The sequence below is a fragment of the Lepidothrix coronata genome, unplaced genomic scaffold, assembly GCF_001604755.1.
Source record: "Lepidothrix coronata isolate B3197 unplaced genomic scaffold, Lepidothrix_coronata-1.0 Scaffold101, whole genome shotgun sequence".
NCBI lineage: Eukaryota > Metazoa > Chordata > Aves > Passeriformes > Pipridae > Lepidothrix > Lepidothrix coronata.
Window position 1 is genome coordinate 3,118,567 of NW_016690281.1, and position 12,734 is coordinate 3,131,300.

The window sequence follows — 12,734 nt, forward strand, 5'->3', positions numbered from 1 at the left end:
TTGATAGTAGCTAAAACATACTGCAAATGTGCAGCAAAGTCTTCCTCCAGAGAGTCATCTGCGTTCATGATGGCTCAGCTGGGAAGAAGCAGCGTTCTTCACATGGAAAAGCAAAATAACTGCCTCTTCAATCCATGTCATCCCAAGGTGGCACTTCTGGACTCCTCTGGATAGACATGAATCAACTGTTACCTTATCACTTGGGCACACTTTTCCATGATATGTGTTAAAATGTCCAATTTAGTTCTCAGGTAAACAGGAACCTTTCCCTTTGATCGGGACTATGAGCAACATAGTCCAAGGACTGCACAGATGGGTGGATTTCAATGGATCAAACTGACTTAGAGCTTGGTAATCCAACCCCTGCCGATTCCCTCTGGAATCACGGACTCCTGTATAGCTCACTTAAATCTACTGACAATAAAATGGTTTCTGCAGATCTCCTCGAAGCAGTGCACAGAACTCCAAGGATTCATGGCCCATAGATTGAAAAGAGTCCTAGAAAAACACAATGCCTGTGCTTATTTTTCTGAAGATCATTCATTAGCTTTCCCGTCAGCGCTGTCATAGGATGAAATCTTGGCCCCAGCTGAACTCAACAGGAATTTTGCCACTGACTTGAATGGAGCTAAAATGTCACTCCTGCTATTTGTCAAGTCAATTATATCCAGACAATACTTTAACATCTGGCTTCAAGTGAACACAGAGAACAGTTCACTCCCTCGGTCCCTGAAGACAACACAGGACATTGGCCTTCTCCATAAAAATGAAACATTTGTTCTTGGCAAGCTGCTGTAACAGAGAGGGGATCCCTCCAGTGGCACTATCAGAACCCCATCCCTGTTCCTTGGCCTATAGTTATTGGCAATGGCATCAATTGATTCTCTGTCACTTTCTGGGAAGAATTTCAAAAGCACCCATCTACTGTTGCAAGTCATTCTGTTGTAAAAACTTTGTTTAGAACAGCAGATCTGGCCTCATCTGTGGTTTCCCACAGACAAGGGGGGTTTTCCCCCTGTTCATCTTCCATTTCCCAAAGCACTGGAATATTCCTGGTTGGGTCAGGGAGGAGCTTTTCTATCTAAACCCTTCCCTGAATATGGTGGTCAAAGGTAAAGATGAAGGATAACTGGTTGAAGAACAGCTGGTATGAGGTTGTTTCCCTCTCTAAAAACCCACCTGAGACGAGACAATATTAATTTATTGCAAAATATCCAGGTGAGGTCAACGACAAGTGGGGCACACCTTTCCCTGGCAGAAAAAAATAAAGCTACGGAGGTATTTGATCAGTGGTGACTTTAAAAATCTATTTAAATGGAAAGAATCAGAGAATCATGGGATGGTTTGGGTTGGAAGGGACCTTAAGGACCATCCAGTTCCAACCCCTGCAATGGGCAGGGACACCTTGCAGTGGACCAGGTTGCTCCACATCCTGTCCAACCTGGTCTTGAACACTGCCAGGGATGGGGCAGCCACAGCTTCTCTGGATATCTCTGGGCATCCACAACTTCTCTGAATCACTGGATGATGTCTGGAAGAACAGGGATGTACAAAGAGAGGGGCTTTTATGCATCAGGTGGACAAGGGTTAAGGTTCTTGTTCCCAGCTCCCAGTACTGGTGAGTTGCTGCACTGCTCACCTGTGCAAAACCAGCTTCCCTGGGTCTCATCCCATCCCCTGGGAAGCAAAACCAAACTCAGCCTCCAGTATCTGATGAGCCTTAATTCCCAGCACTTAAATAATTAGCTTCTCAAATGTACGAAAACAACTCTCATTTTCTGGATTAATGAAGGGAGCTGGGTTCCACTGAGCACAGCTATTATGGAGCTGCTAATGCAGCGTTTGATTCCATCGCCTGCCACTGAGCACAGAGCGATCCGGGCTCCTGGGAGAGCGGGAACACAGGGAGAGCAACGCTGGAGGGTTACAGGGGAAGGCAGCGGGGGAAACCCTGGCAGTACCTCGTGGGTTTGTGCAGAGGGAGGGCTGGGTTTATTCCTACGTCTGCTGAGTTTCATCTGGGTTTGTGAAGATGCCACATAACCCAAAGGAAGGCGAAAGCTCAGGGAGGCACTGAGGGTGGGTAGTTTGCTTTAATCACGGGCCAGGCAAAGGCAGTTTCTGTAGGAGAGTAACAGAAATGTAACACACACAGAAGCCTAAATCCGAGGTAGCAACACAGCAGCTTCTGCCCAGGTGCTGTAGCCAGAGCAAATGGCAAAGAGCTGGAAGGCTACAGTGTGTTTTTGTCCTCCCTGCTCATTTGGCTTAGGAGCTGGTAGAAAACTGGTTGCAAAAAGTCAGTCTTGCCTCATCTTGGCAGGTACAGGCATATAAACCCATCAAAACAAACTTCTGTTCTTTCTTTTGTATCTCAGCACAGGACTGGCAATTTCGCTTTTTCCCCAAGGGGATGGTGGAGGGACTGAGCAAATGTCAGAAGGGACTGCAAAGGCTGCTTTGCTCTGCCCTGGGAGGTTTAAACTGAGGCTACATTATATGAACAACTCAATGCCATTAGGACTGTTCCCTTTCTGTCTCTTTATCACTGTTTTGCTGCCTTCCCCCAGACTGTTTCACCCAGGCAGAACCAAAAGCCCACACTGAACCTCTCTGTTCTACATCGAATGGGGGACAGAGAATAATTAGGAGATCAGGGATTTTGAGATGTAACTGCAGGCATTCAACAAAGTCATGCAGCTTCTCAGACAACTGGAGATGAAAAGGCCTGGATGTTGATTTCCTGAGATTGTTCAACCATCAAAAAGCCCTTCAGTATGTGTCATTCTCCCCCATCCATTAGTACATCCAAATTAGTGGTCCTGCAGTTCTGGTATGGATTTGGAGCTAAATATCTTCTTACACTGATGTTCTTCTCCAACAATACGCCCTCGAGTACCTAACATCTGTCACAGCTGCAAACCAAACCACACCAAAACTTTTGACCTCTGTAAGAAAAGCCTGGAATTGTAAGGGAAGTCCTGGGTTAATCAAGAACCTTGGTGCAGACATGCAGCAGGAATTGAGAGATCAAGAAGGAAATCCATGGAATTGTGATGGTTTTTGCAGCAAAGTTTGTGCTTCGTAGCCCAGCTCTCAGAGCCAGGGACCAGGGACACAAGGGATGCTCAAGAACTTCAGCACCTTCCCAGATCAGGGGCAGTTTTCTAGAGGTGGGATGCTGCTTCTTATGTCAGGGCTTGCTGGGCTGCTGACTTCAGAGGAGTTACACCCCGTGTAATTTAGCTGAAGCAATCAGGAAATAATTATTACAGTGGAGAGTTAAAAGATGGTAATTAAACTGTATAAATAAATAACAGAAGTGACTAAAAAAGTCCACCCAAAGCCTACTTTTGGAGCACTATTTAATGTAAATGAATCACTTAGTGGACAATGCAACAATCATCTGTTCAGCTTCTATTCATTATCAAAAACAATACAGAAGGATTGGCAGGGAATAGCCGTGTGCCAGAGGGAGCCCTTTAGGAAATACCACAGAATCTGGACTGGCTTTTGTCTGTTCTTCTATTGTGTTCTGACAATGCTTTGCTAATGAATGTCCAACGTCATTTCAGTTGTCTTTTTCTTTTTTTCCCCCCAAAACCAAATCAGTGGTAATCTTGGCCTTCCAGGCTTGCTTGTTCCTGTTGGGAAGACTTCCACACATTATGTATCAGTTTTACCAAGGTCCAAGAGGCTGAGGATGTTATCTCAAGTCCCCTGGGAAATCCCACTGTTGGTGATGAGACAAAATCCTTTGATTTGGGCAAAAATCCATTAAGTTTTAAAGAAATCATCACCTATCTTTGAAACATGCAGCACTTGAGTGAGTTGTATACTCAGTAAATTCATCTTTTGTTACTCAATTTGCAAGGACAATAACCTCATTCTGAGAAATAAGCTACTTTTCCATTGGGAGTATTTACTCCCAGCGTTATCATGGGAGTTATCTGCAGGAAACTGCAGGCTAAAGGGAATCCTCATTAGGGATCTGGGGAACTAAACCTACCAGGCTGACACCTATGCCAGCACGAACAGAGGTAAGAATATATAAAGCACTAAAATACTGTCAATTATGCCTCAGAATCGATGGTCCACTGACATTCACATCTCTTTAAGAGTTACTGGTTTGGAATATCTCGAAGTTCAAACCTGAAGGTGTAGCAGGTACCCAGAGGGGTTCCCTTTCTTACCTGGTTCCCTGGCTCACTCCTACGTTGCTGCTGCAACTTTCAGCTCCTGCAGTGTGGCTGGTTCAGCTCTGTGCAGCTCTGCAGTGTAAAATCACTGAAAACAGTCTGAGCTAAATAAAAAGGGCAACAATGATACACATAAGAGAATAAACAGGCTTTGCTGTTGAGAAACTGCATTTGGAATGGCACACAGACTCGACTTCTCAAGGTTGTCTCTGGGGTTATTTTATTTAGTATTAAAGAAAACCTTTGGCTCTGCAGCAAATCTCTGCAGCCAGAGATGATTTCTGTCAAATCCAGAGTATGTGGGTTTCTAGTTAACGCTGTCTAAAATTTGAGATAGAAAGGCACACTTCATAAAATCTTGCTCTGAGCTCAGTCTTCCAAATAAAACAGACAGAGATGGCATCAAACCCCCCAGGGCTTAGGCTTGCAAAATCCCCACCAAGTTCACTGCAGGCTTGGTGAGAAATTCGGGAGTTTTACTCACAGCGTGAACTCAGAATGCCACTGGAGGTGGGACTCGAGGGCTGACAGCCCCTCCGGGGACTATTTCTGATATTACTATTTCCAGCTTCTTCCTGTCCTTCATCTGGAGATCATTACTGCTGGAACAGGGGCTGCAGAATGGGTGGCACATCTTCTCTCCTCCGTGTCACCACGACGCTCAGAATAGCAAAGGAACCTGAAATAGTTGGTGGTTTAGATTAATACTCTGGGCTGTGAGTGGTGATGCACAGTCCAGCTGCCACTTTGGGGACAGGACTGAGACCTCTGGGGCAGCAACATCTGAAATCAGTCCATCTGGAACTGCTACAGCTCTTTGGGGGACACCATTAGTATCACAACTACATCAAGACACATCATTCTTGGTACCTACTAGCTCGAGTTGCCATGTAGAGTGGTGAAAATGGGTGGTTATAACACCCTAAAACTGCAATCCTGAATGCTGCTCTTTCACTAAAAAAAGTTTATCACTGGCCAGGGGTTGGGCAAGGAGGGAAAAGTACTGAGGTTCTGATAAACAATAGTCCGTTTTGCAAGATCGTTGCCACCATTTGCACTAATTGACACTTTTTCGTAGCAATCTCTGTTAAAAGACAAAAGACCTTAAGATCTTCTTTTGGAAGGAAAAAAAACCCCTGACTATGTTAATGCCCGGTATATTAAAAGCATAATTCTAATATTGGGATACACTGGGAAGAAACTGGAGTAATTACTTCCCTTTGTTTAATAAACTTCCTCTAAAAGATCCCCCAAAAATGTATTCAGTAAAATTCTGTTCCTCCTTGCTCTGGTATAGAATTTTTTTTTTTGTTAGTCCCTTGAGTAGTTGCCTAAGTCAGGTCTCACTGTAATTACACACCTCGCAGCAGTGCGGGAGACTTAATTAAGAGAGTCACTGTAGGTGTGTTGTCAGACAGACAGAACCCAGTGCTGCTGGAGGAGGCATTGGGGTCCAGCTGCCGTGGGCATGTTTGGGAAGAAAATCCAAGTTTGCAGAGGATTTTGAGATCTTCCTGCAAACAGCAGCGTGGACACACCCAGCAGCTTCTATTCAAAGCCCCTCAACTCCATCATCAGGGAGTCTGTGGTTTTAAAAATCTCTCTGTACTCACCAGGAGACGCTCTGCCACACGGCAAGATTTCAGATTCTCTCCTCCCCTCCTCCCAAAAGTGTGACTCACCAGTTTCAAACGGTGACATTTCATTCCCAAACTATTCCGGGAGCATCTGGCTCCACAACACATGGGAATGTGGGGAGAAGGGAGGAGGGGAGGGACAGCCAGCTCGCACAGTGAAAACCACTCATTCTCTCCCCCACACAGGTATGTTGCTTTTAAATTGCAGAACCACATAATTTGGGACACGCTGGCAAATTCCATCGGAGGAAAACAATAAAACAAGCACAATTTCGGGGGGAAAAAAATACCTTTACGAGCCAGCGATGCAATTCCCTGTCAGCCAGGAAGGACTGGGAGAGGGGTTTGCTCTCCAGATGGAATAGGTGTGAGGAAATGCCCTGTCCCCACTTCTTACTATCCATCCCTGCAGCTCTGGGCGAATTTCTGTGTGATGCAGACCCGGGGTTTAGTCACCACCGATATCTTACTAATGACTAACAAATGTATGTGCAGTGGGACGACGACAACAGGGGGGGTGACAAATAAATCACTGTCAGCTCCCGGTCCCGAGAGGAGTTTTGTGTCACGCCGCAGCTCAGCACCGCTCCTGTCCCTGCTCTGGGGACGTCACTTCCATGAGCACAACATTCCACACGTGAGGGGCGGGATGCCGCGGGCACCGGCCCTGGCAGCGCACACATGGAATCGCTGCCACTGGGGCAGTGCCAGGGGCAGGAGCGAAATCCCTCCTGGCCTCAGAGTGTGAATCTGTGCACGGCTGATTGGGTGGGAGCAGCCATCCAGCCCCATTCATTAATGTTTGTAAAATTCCACTGGGAGGGAGATGGGCGCGATGGGAGTGCCGGGGTGGCCGCTGGCAGCCTGCGAGGGCACTGGGAACACCAGCCTGGCACTGAGGTGCAGGGACCAGCAGCCTGGCACTGGGGGACTGGGACCACCAGGCTGCAGGGACAAACCTCGGCCAGTGCCGAGGGGTGAGAGCCTCAGGGAGCCGTGGAAGGGGCCCAGCACCTGGTTATCCCATGTGTGTGCCGGATTGGGATGCTGGGAACAGGCTGTCACGGCTGATGGCAGCACAGCCCTTCCCCGTGCATGTCTGCACAGGAAATGTTTGATTACAGTTTCATTCATCTCCTCTGCTGCCGTTCTAAAAGGGGAGGCTGTTCCTGTGGACTTTGGGACCTCGTGCTTGCAGATCCAATCCTATTCCCATTCTTTCCTTGGGGGAGCCCCACCGAAGTCAGTGCTCGTTCAAGGAAGAGGAGGCTGCTCCCTGTTCGATCCTGGCATGCAGCAGCAATGACCTTGGCTAGGTAACCATCCCCTGAATACAAAGATGGATATAAAAGCAGCAATTCCCTTTTTTAAAAACCAACCAGTCTTCTGCTAAGGTAGGGAAAGGCAGTGGTTTGTTAAATAAATGCGTCTGTCAGAGCTGGATTTTTTTTTTTCCCAGCTTCCCTAAATGCCCTTCACCAGCAGAGAGGGGGAGGGGACCTGCTCTTTGAAGCCTTTTCCTTATGGGAATAGAAAACACGGAAAGAATTCAATTCTCTGCCACAGCCCAGCAGCACAGATCCAGGCTTCAAACCCCAAAGCCCAGGAGCCCGGCGGGCTGGTGGGTGCCTGGAGCCTGCAGTACCACAGATTAGCCTGGTTCGATATCCAGCATCATTAAGTGTCCCCCGTGGTGTTAAACACAGAAAGGAGAGGGAAAGGAATGGAGACTGGGGAAGAAAAATTAGGAAATTCTGTGCAGAAAGAACTGCGTTTATCCAACTCTTTGATCAAAGCACCATCTAGTGAAGAACAGGCTCCTTGCAGCTGGCAGCGCTCTGGGCAGCTGCACCATTTGCCTTTCACCACAGGTTTGCTTCTAAAAAACCCAAATATCACCCAAATATGCACAGCCCGCGCTGGATCCGAACGAACAAGAACGTGCCCCCAAGCTGCTGCCCTCTGCGTAAATATTTCTCCAGTGGAAACGTGTTCCCCTCCTCCCATCATCTCCCATCGCCCCACTGAAACCCGTAGGGAACGGGGCACCACAGGAAGAGAATGATTTCCATGTTGTAGTTTGGGAGCTAAGGAAAAGAAAAGGTAAGTGAGCAGTCCAAGGTCGTGCAGGAAGCCAGAGGCAGATCCGGGAATAGAGATCAGCCACCCTGGACCCAGGGATGCCTGAACAATAGCACAGCCTCTCCCTCTGTTGTCATTTAACTCCTTCCTGACCCACCAAAACCCAGAAGAGTGGTGGGCTCTGCACTCCCTTGCACATGTACAGCTGTTGGGGGCCCAGCCCACAGCCCTTACCTGCTTTTCCCCCTCCAAACCAAGGAGGGAAGGCAGCAGGGAAGGACAGGGTTGGGTATCCTGAGAGCAGTGAAGCTGCATGTAGGAGATATTTCTCTACAGTGGGCCTGAGTTGTCCCCTCAGCAATTAAAACAGCCACAATTAGCATCTTTTCATGGAAATGGTACCTCAGCTTTGCCATTTCTGTGTGCGACAAAACGTTGTTATCTCCCCTGGAGGGATTCAACTCCATTAAAATGGTCGTGGTGTATGTTTGAGGATCTTCAGCTGCAGGAGGAGAGGATATTGCTCCCTCTCCCTCTTCCCCAGCTTCTGAGTTATCCGCAAGGATTGGGGATTTGCAGCACGATCACACATCAGCAAAGCAGTTTCACTAAGTCTACACTGTTCTCATACTGAGCTTGGAAATGCTGCAGTGCAGGGTCTGGAGAAGGCAGTAATTATAAACAACTGGAGCCAAACCTTATAGAAAATAACTGGAAAAGAAGAATAATGCTCAGGTGGTGGAAAAAACCAGTGAGTGAACTGCAATGAACTGAACCTACAGCGAAATTCTCCCAGAGACAAGAGCTGAGAGAAACAGTGACCAAGTGTCCAGCGAGAGGTCTCTGAAAGGAGTTTGATGTCCTTGAGTCAGAGCCCAGTTCCAAACCAGAACTGCCATGGGGGCAAAAATCAAGACCAAACTCTTGGGTCCACTGTGTGGAAGGGACACAGACAACTATCTGCAAAGAGCTGCAGGGGCAACGAATGGGAGAAGCCCCAAGAAGCCCTTATTTCTCTGTTTTCCATCATAGTTCTCTGGTTTTTTTCCCCTACAACCCTGGTCTGTTTTCATTCACTCCTATAGACCTGATCTATGGGAGCAGAGAGGGAAGGAGGAGAACCTGCACCCTCACATCAGAGGCTGAGACAAGAAAATCATTAATCACGCCACAGCCCTTTGAACATTTATATTTTCCAGCCAAAGGCACTGTGAAATTGGGAGCTTTCAGTTCAAACCAGTTCAAGGATGTTTTCCTCAGGGAAGGTTTTGGTTACCCCATGGGGATTTCTGCCCAGATCTTTGCTCTTAGGGTAAGCAACCAAAGCTTTTCTTACAGAAAGAAGCTACATCTTATACTCCTTGGGAAAAAAAGGGGACAAATAAGCACCCAGAAGAACTAGGGCACAAAATTGCTGCCCTAGAGACTGGGGTTAAAAGGCTGCAGATCTGCACTTAGTGATGACTGCAGTAAAGCAGATGTCACCAAACACAAGTGCAAATAGTGCCCTGAGTTTGGAGATTTTTTTTTTTTCCCCCCTCAAAAAAGAGCTCCTGCACTTCAAGAGAGCAGCAATAGAACAGCAGGATGTTTGTCAAGGAAGTGTTAACATGCTAAAAGGATTCCAGCCCTTTGCAGTTGTGGCCTGACACGGTGAGAAAGAAAAGGGGAGAGATTCGAGTGCTAATAAAAACAACAGGCGTGGTTTTAGATTATACCAACATTTACCAGTTGGGGCTTGTATGGCCTCCAAAACCAGTCCTAGATTTGGGATAGATTCCCCACTAATGTTTCCGAGAACAAAGACATGTTGACATATGTAAGTCACCTAACCACCATCCAGTGTGTGTGATGTGTCGGCCAGCAGGTTTAAATCAGAGGTGAATTTGTTGCTAATTACAGCAGATTAACCTAAGAAAATGGAACCTCAATCAAAGCAATGAAGTCAAGCTTTATTTCAATGAATTTCCCTATCTAATTGCAGCTCCAGCCTGACCCTTTTTTTGTATGACTCACTAGGCACTTGGTTTCAACCAGCTTTGCCAGCACCTGCCAGTCTGGTGACAGACCATTCCCTGTTAAAATAAATGCCTGGCAGATACCAGGCGAGTGACCACAGGAGCTTGGGCACAGCTCCAGGGTAACTGCCACCCTGTGCATTAGGGTACAGCTCATCCTGCCCCACTTGGGTGGGAAAGATGCTCTGAAATGGCTTTTTCCAGCTCTGATTTTCAGAAGACTGAACTGACCACAGCTCCCTGCAAGGCTGCCATGACATAAACTACCTTCTTCTAGGTTCTATTTTTCAATTTCATGTCTGCAAATAAAATTATTGATTCTTCCATTTTGTTTCACGTTGGTCCTGAAGGCAAAAAAGTGCATTACCACCATTCCTTTCAGAATGTGACTTTTTAGGAAGATCTTGAATTCTTTTCTCCTTTTCCCTCAAGTATCGATCCCTTTCTAATGACAAACTTATGCTGAAGCTGTGAATTCATTTCAGTATTTTTCTTACTGGAAGAGAGGAACAGAACAAAGTTATCATAAAAACTGATGACAGAACTGTCTTTCAAAGACCTGTCATAAAAAGCTGTCCTTTATCTCGCTGCCGTTCACGGGGAAAGACATCTGGGATTAACTGCCCTTGTCTCTGGAAAACACTTCAGTATTTCTGAATTTGTAAAAGTACCTTTTGCTCAGACACACTGTAATAGGTGGGAAAGCTCCCTGTGCTGGGATGAAGCCATGTGCCTTTCCTTCCTCAGCCCTTACACATTTGGACTTTGGGCTTTTGGGATCACAGAGGCCTCAGGTTTCCAAAGGCCTGGTCAGGTTTGCACTATTGCCCCTTATCAGTGCCAGAACCTGGGAGAGGAGATTTAAAGCTGCAGAACCTGCAGCACAGTCAGGCCCCGTTCCTGCACAGAGCTCGTGGAAAAAGAGAGAATTCAGATTTCCCTGATCACGGCTTTGAAAGGGGCTCTGCAGAAACACCTCTTTTTCTCCTCCTCCAGGAATTCACCCATCCTTCCTCACAGTCACACGTGTCACACAGTCCTGTCATGTGCCAACACTGTTGGACAACGCTCTCAGAAACGTGGTGGGATTTTGGGGTTGTCCTGTGCAGGGCCAGGGGTTGGACTCAATGATCCTTGTGGGCCCCTTCTAACTCAGGATATTCCATCATGTTTCTGCACCTTCAACCTTCATGTGGAGATATCAAAGAGGACAGAGTTTAGGTTGGTGTAATCAGCAATGTGCACATGAAATATTGCTGTTGCAAATGGGAATTCTTTCAGGCTCATCAGGACACCCAGTGTGGAGTTCAGATTAATTACAGAGACTCCCCAAAACCAAGCCACAGGCACAGCCCGCCCAGCTCAGCTGTTCTGGAACAGCCAAATCTCTGTGTCTTGAATCTGATGGTAAAAATTGTCATGAGCTGCAGATATTGGGTGAAGCCGAGCTGAATTCACCTTCCCATTTGTCCCCTTCCACCCATCCCTGGGCACTCCAGCCCCAGGAACAGCACCCCGGGGCCCCTCAGCACAGCCCAGGGACAGCTCAGCCAGAGGATGGAGGAGGCACAGGATAGACGGACATAGAGCTCCTGGAGTGGGTCCAGATGAGGCTGCAGAGATGATGAAGGGACTGGAGCATCTCTGTGACAAGGAAAGGCTGAGGGAACTGGGGCTGTTCAGCCTCAAGAAGAGACACTGAGAGGGGACCCCATTAATGTCTGTCAGTGTCAGAGGATGGAGCAGGCTCTGCTCAGGGGTGCCCAGCAATGAGACAAGAGGCAATGGGAAGATCTGATGCCCAGGAAGTTCCACCTGGACATGAGGAAGAACTTCTTTGCTGTGCAGTGACCGAGCACTGGAACAGAGACCAGAGAGGGTGCGGAGTCTCCCTCACTGGAGATACTCCAGAACCATCTGGACACCAGCCCATGCCATGCGCTCTGGGATGACCCTCCTTGAGCAGGGAGGTTGGACAAGATGACCCACTGTGGTCCCTTCCAACCTCACCCACTGTGGGATTCTGGGATTCTGCGACAGGCAACCGAGGGGGAACCCCAGGGGTGGGGAAGGAGGGCGGAACCTCTGTCCGGCAGCGCCGCTCCCCGGCCGGGCGGCACGGGCGGGTGGACCGGTGAGGGCAGCCGCCCTCCTGCAGGGACTTCCGGTTAGCGTCACGGCGGGGCCGCCCATCAGTGGGCGTCCGGGCGGAAGTGCCCCGTCCCCGGCACTTCCGGCGGTGGCCATGGTGACGGCGGCGGAGGCCAGGTCGGGCCGGGGGGGACAGGAGGGAACAAGAGGGGACAGAGGGGGACAGGAGACACCTGGGAGCGGCCCTGTGAGGGGTGGGAGTCTGGGAAATGCGGGAGAGGTTGGGAGAACGCGGCCCTGGGACCGCCGCTCCCCAGTACAGAGTTCATTCTGTTACCGCCATTAAATACATAATTATAGATAATTATATATTACCAATATATGTGGGAGATACTCAGCCAGCTCTCTTGTTCTCAAGTTGTTTTAGGCGATTCTTGATTTGGTAAATGTCTGCTAAATAGTTTCTTTGGCATAACAAATTTTATTTTTTTTAATTTTCTAATCGTGCCACTTTTGTTTCCGTCCCAAACACCAATCGAGGATTTCTGAGTGGACCCTGTGCCAGGGCCTCAGCACCCTCACAGGGGAGATTACTGGCTTGACACCCATTCAGCGTGTGTACTGTAACATCAGTATATGCCCCAAAATTAATTACAGTAATAGAGAATTACAGCTGATTTACAAATTGCCTTTTTTTTTTTTTTTTT

General features: G+C 47.9%; 1 protein-coding gene and 1 long non-coding RNA gene across 2 annotated transcripts in view; one reads left to right on the forward strand and one right to left on the reverse strand.

Moving 5' to 3' along the window:
- Nucleotides 1-4,411: 4,411 nt before the first annotated feature.
- LOC108501371 overlaps nt 4,412-12,734 on the reverse strand; it is a 16,870-nt gene continuing 8,547 nt past the window's right edge. The window contains exon 3 of the long non-coding RNA XR_001876170.1: nt 4,412-4,878. This is a non-coding gene — a long non-coding RNA (uncharacterized LOC108501371). The remainder of the gene's footprint in view (nt 4,879-12,734) is intronic.
- DHRS7B (dehydrogenase/reductase 7B) overlaps nt 12,116-12,734 on the forward strand; it is a 10,517-nt gene continuing 9,898 nt past the window's right edge. Inside the window, exon 1 of the mRNA XM_017823181.1 lies at nt 12,116-12,204. Within this exon, the coding sequence (XP_017678670.1) occupies nt 12,182-12,204 (23 nt within the window). The 5' untranslated portion in view covers nt 12,116-12,181. The remainder of the gene's footprint in view (nt 12,205-12,734) is intronic.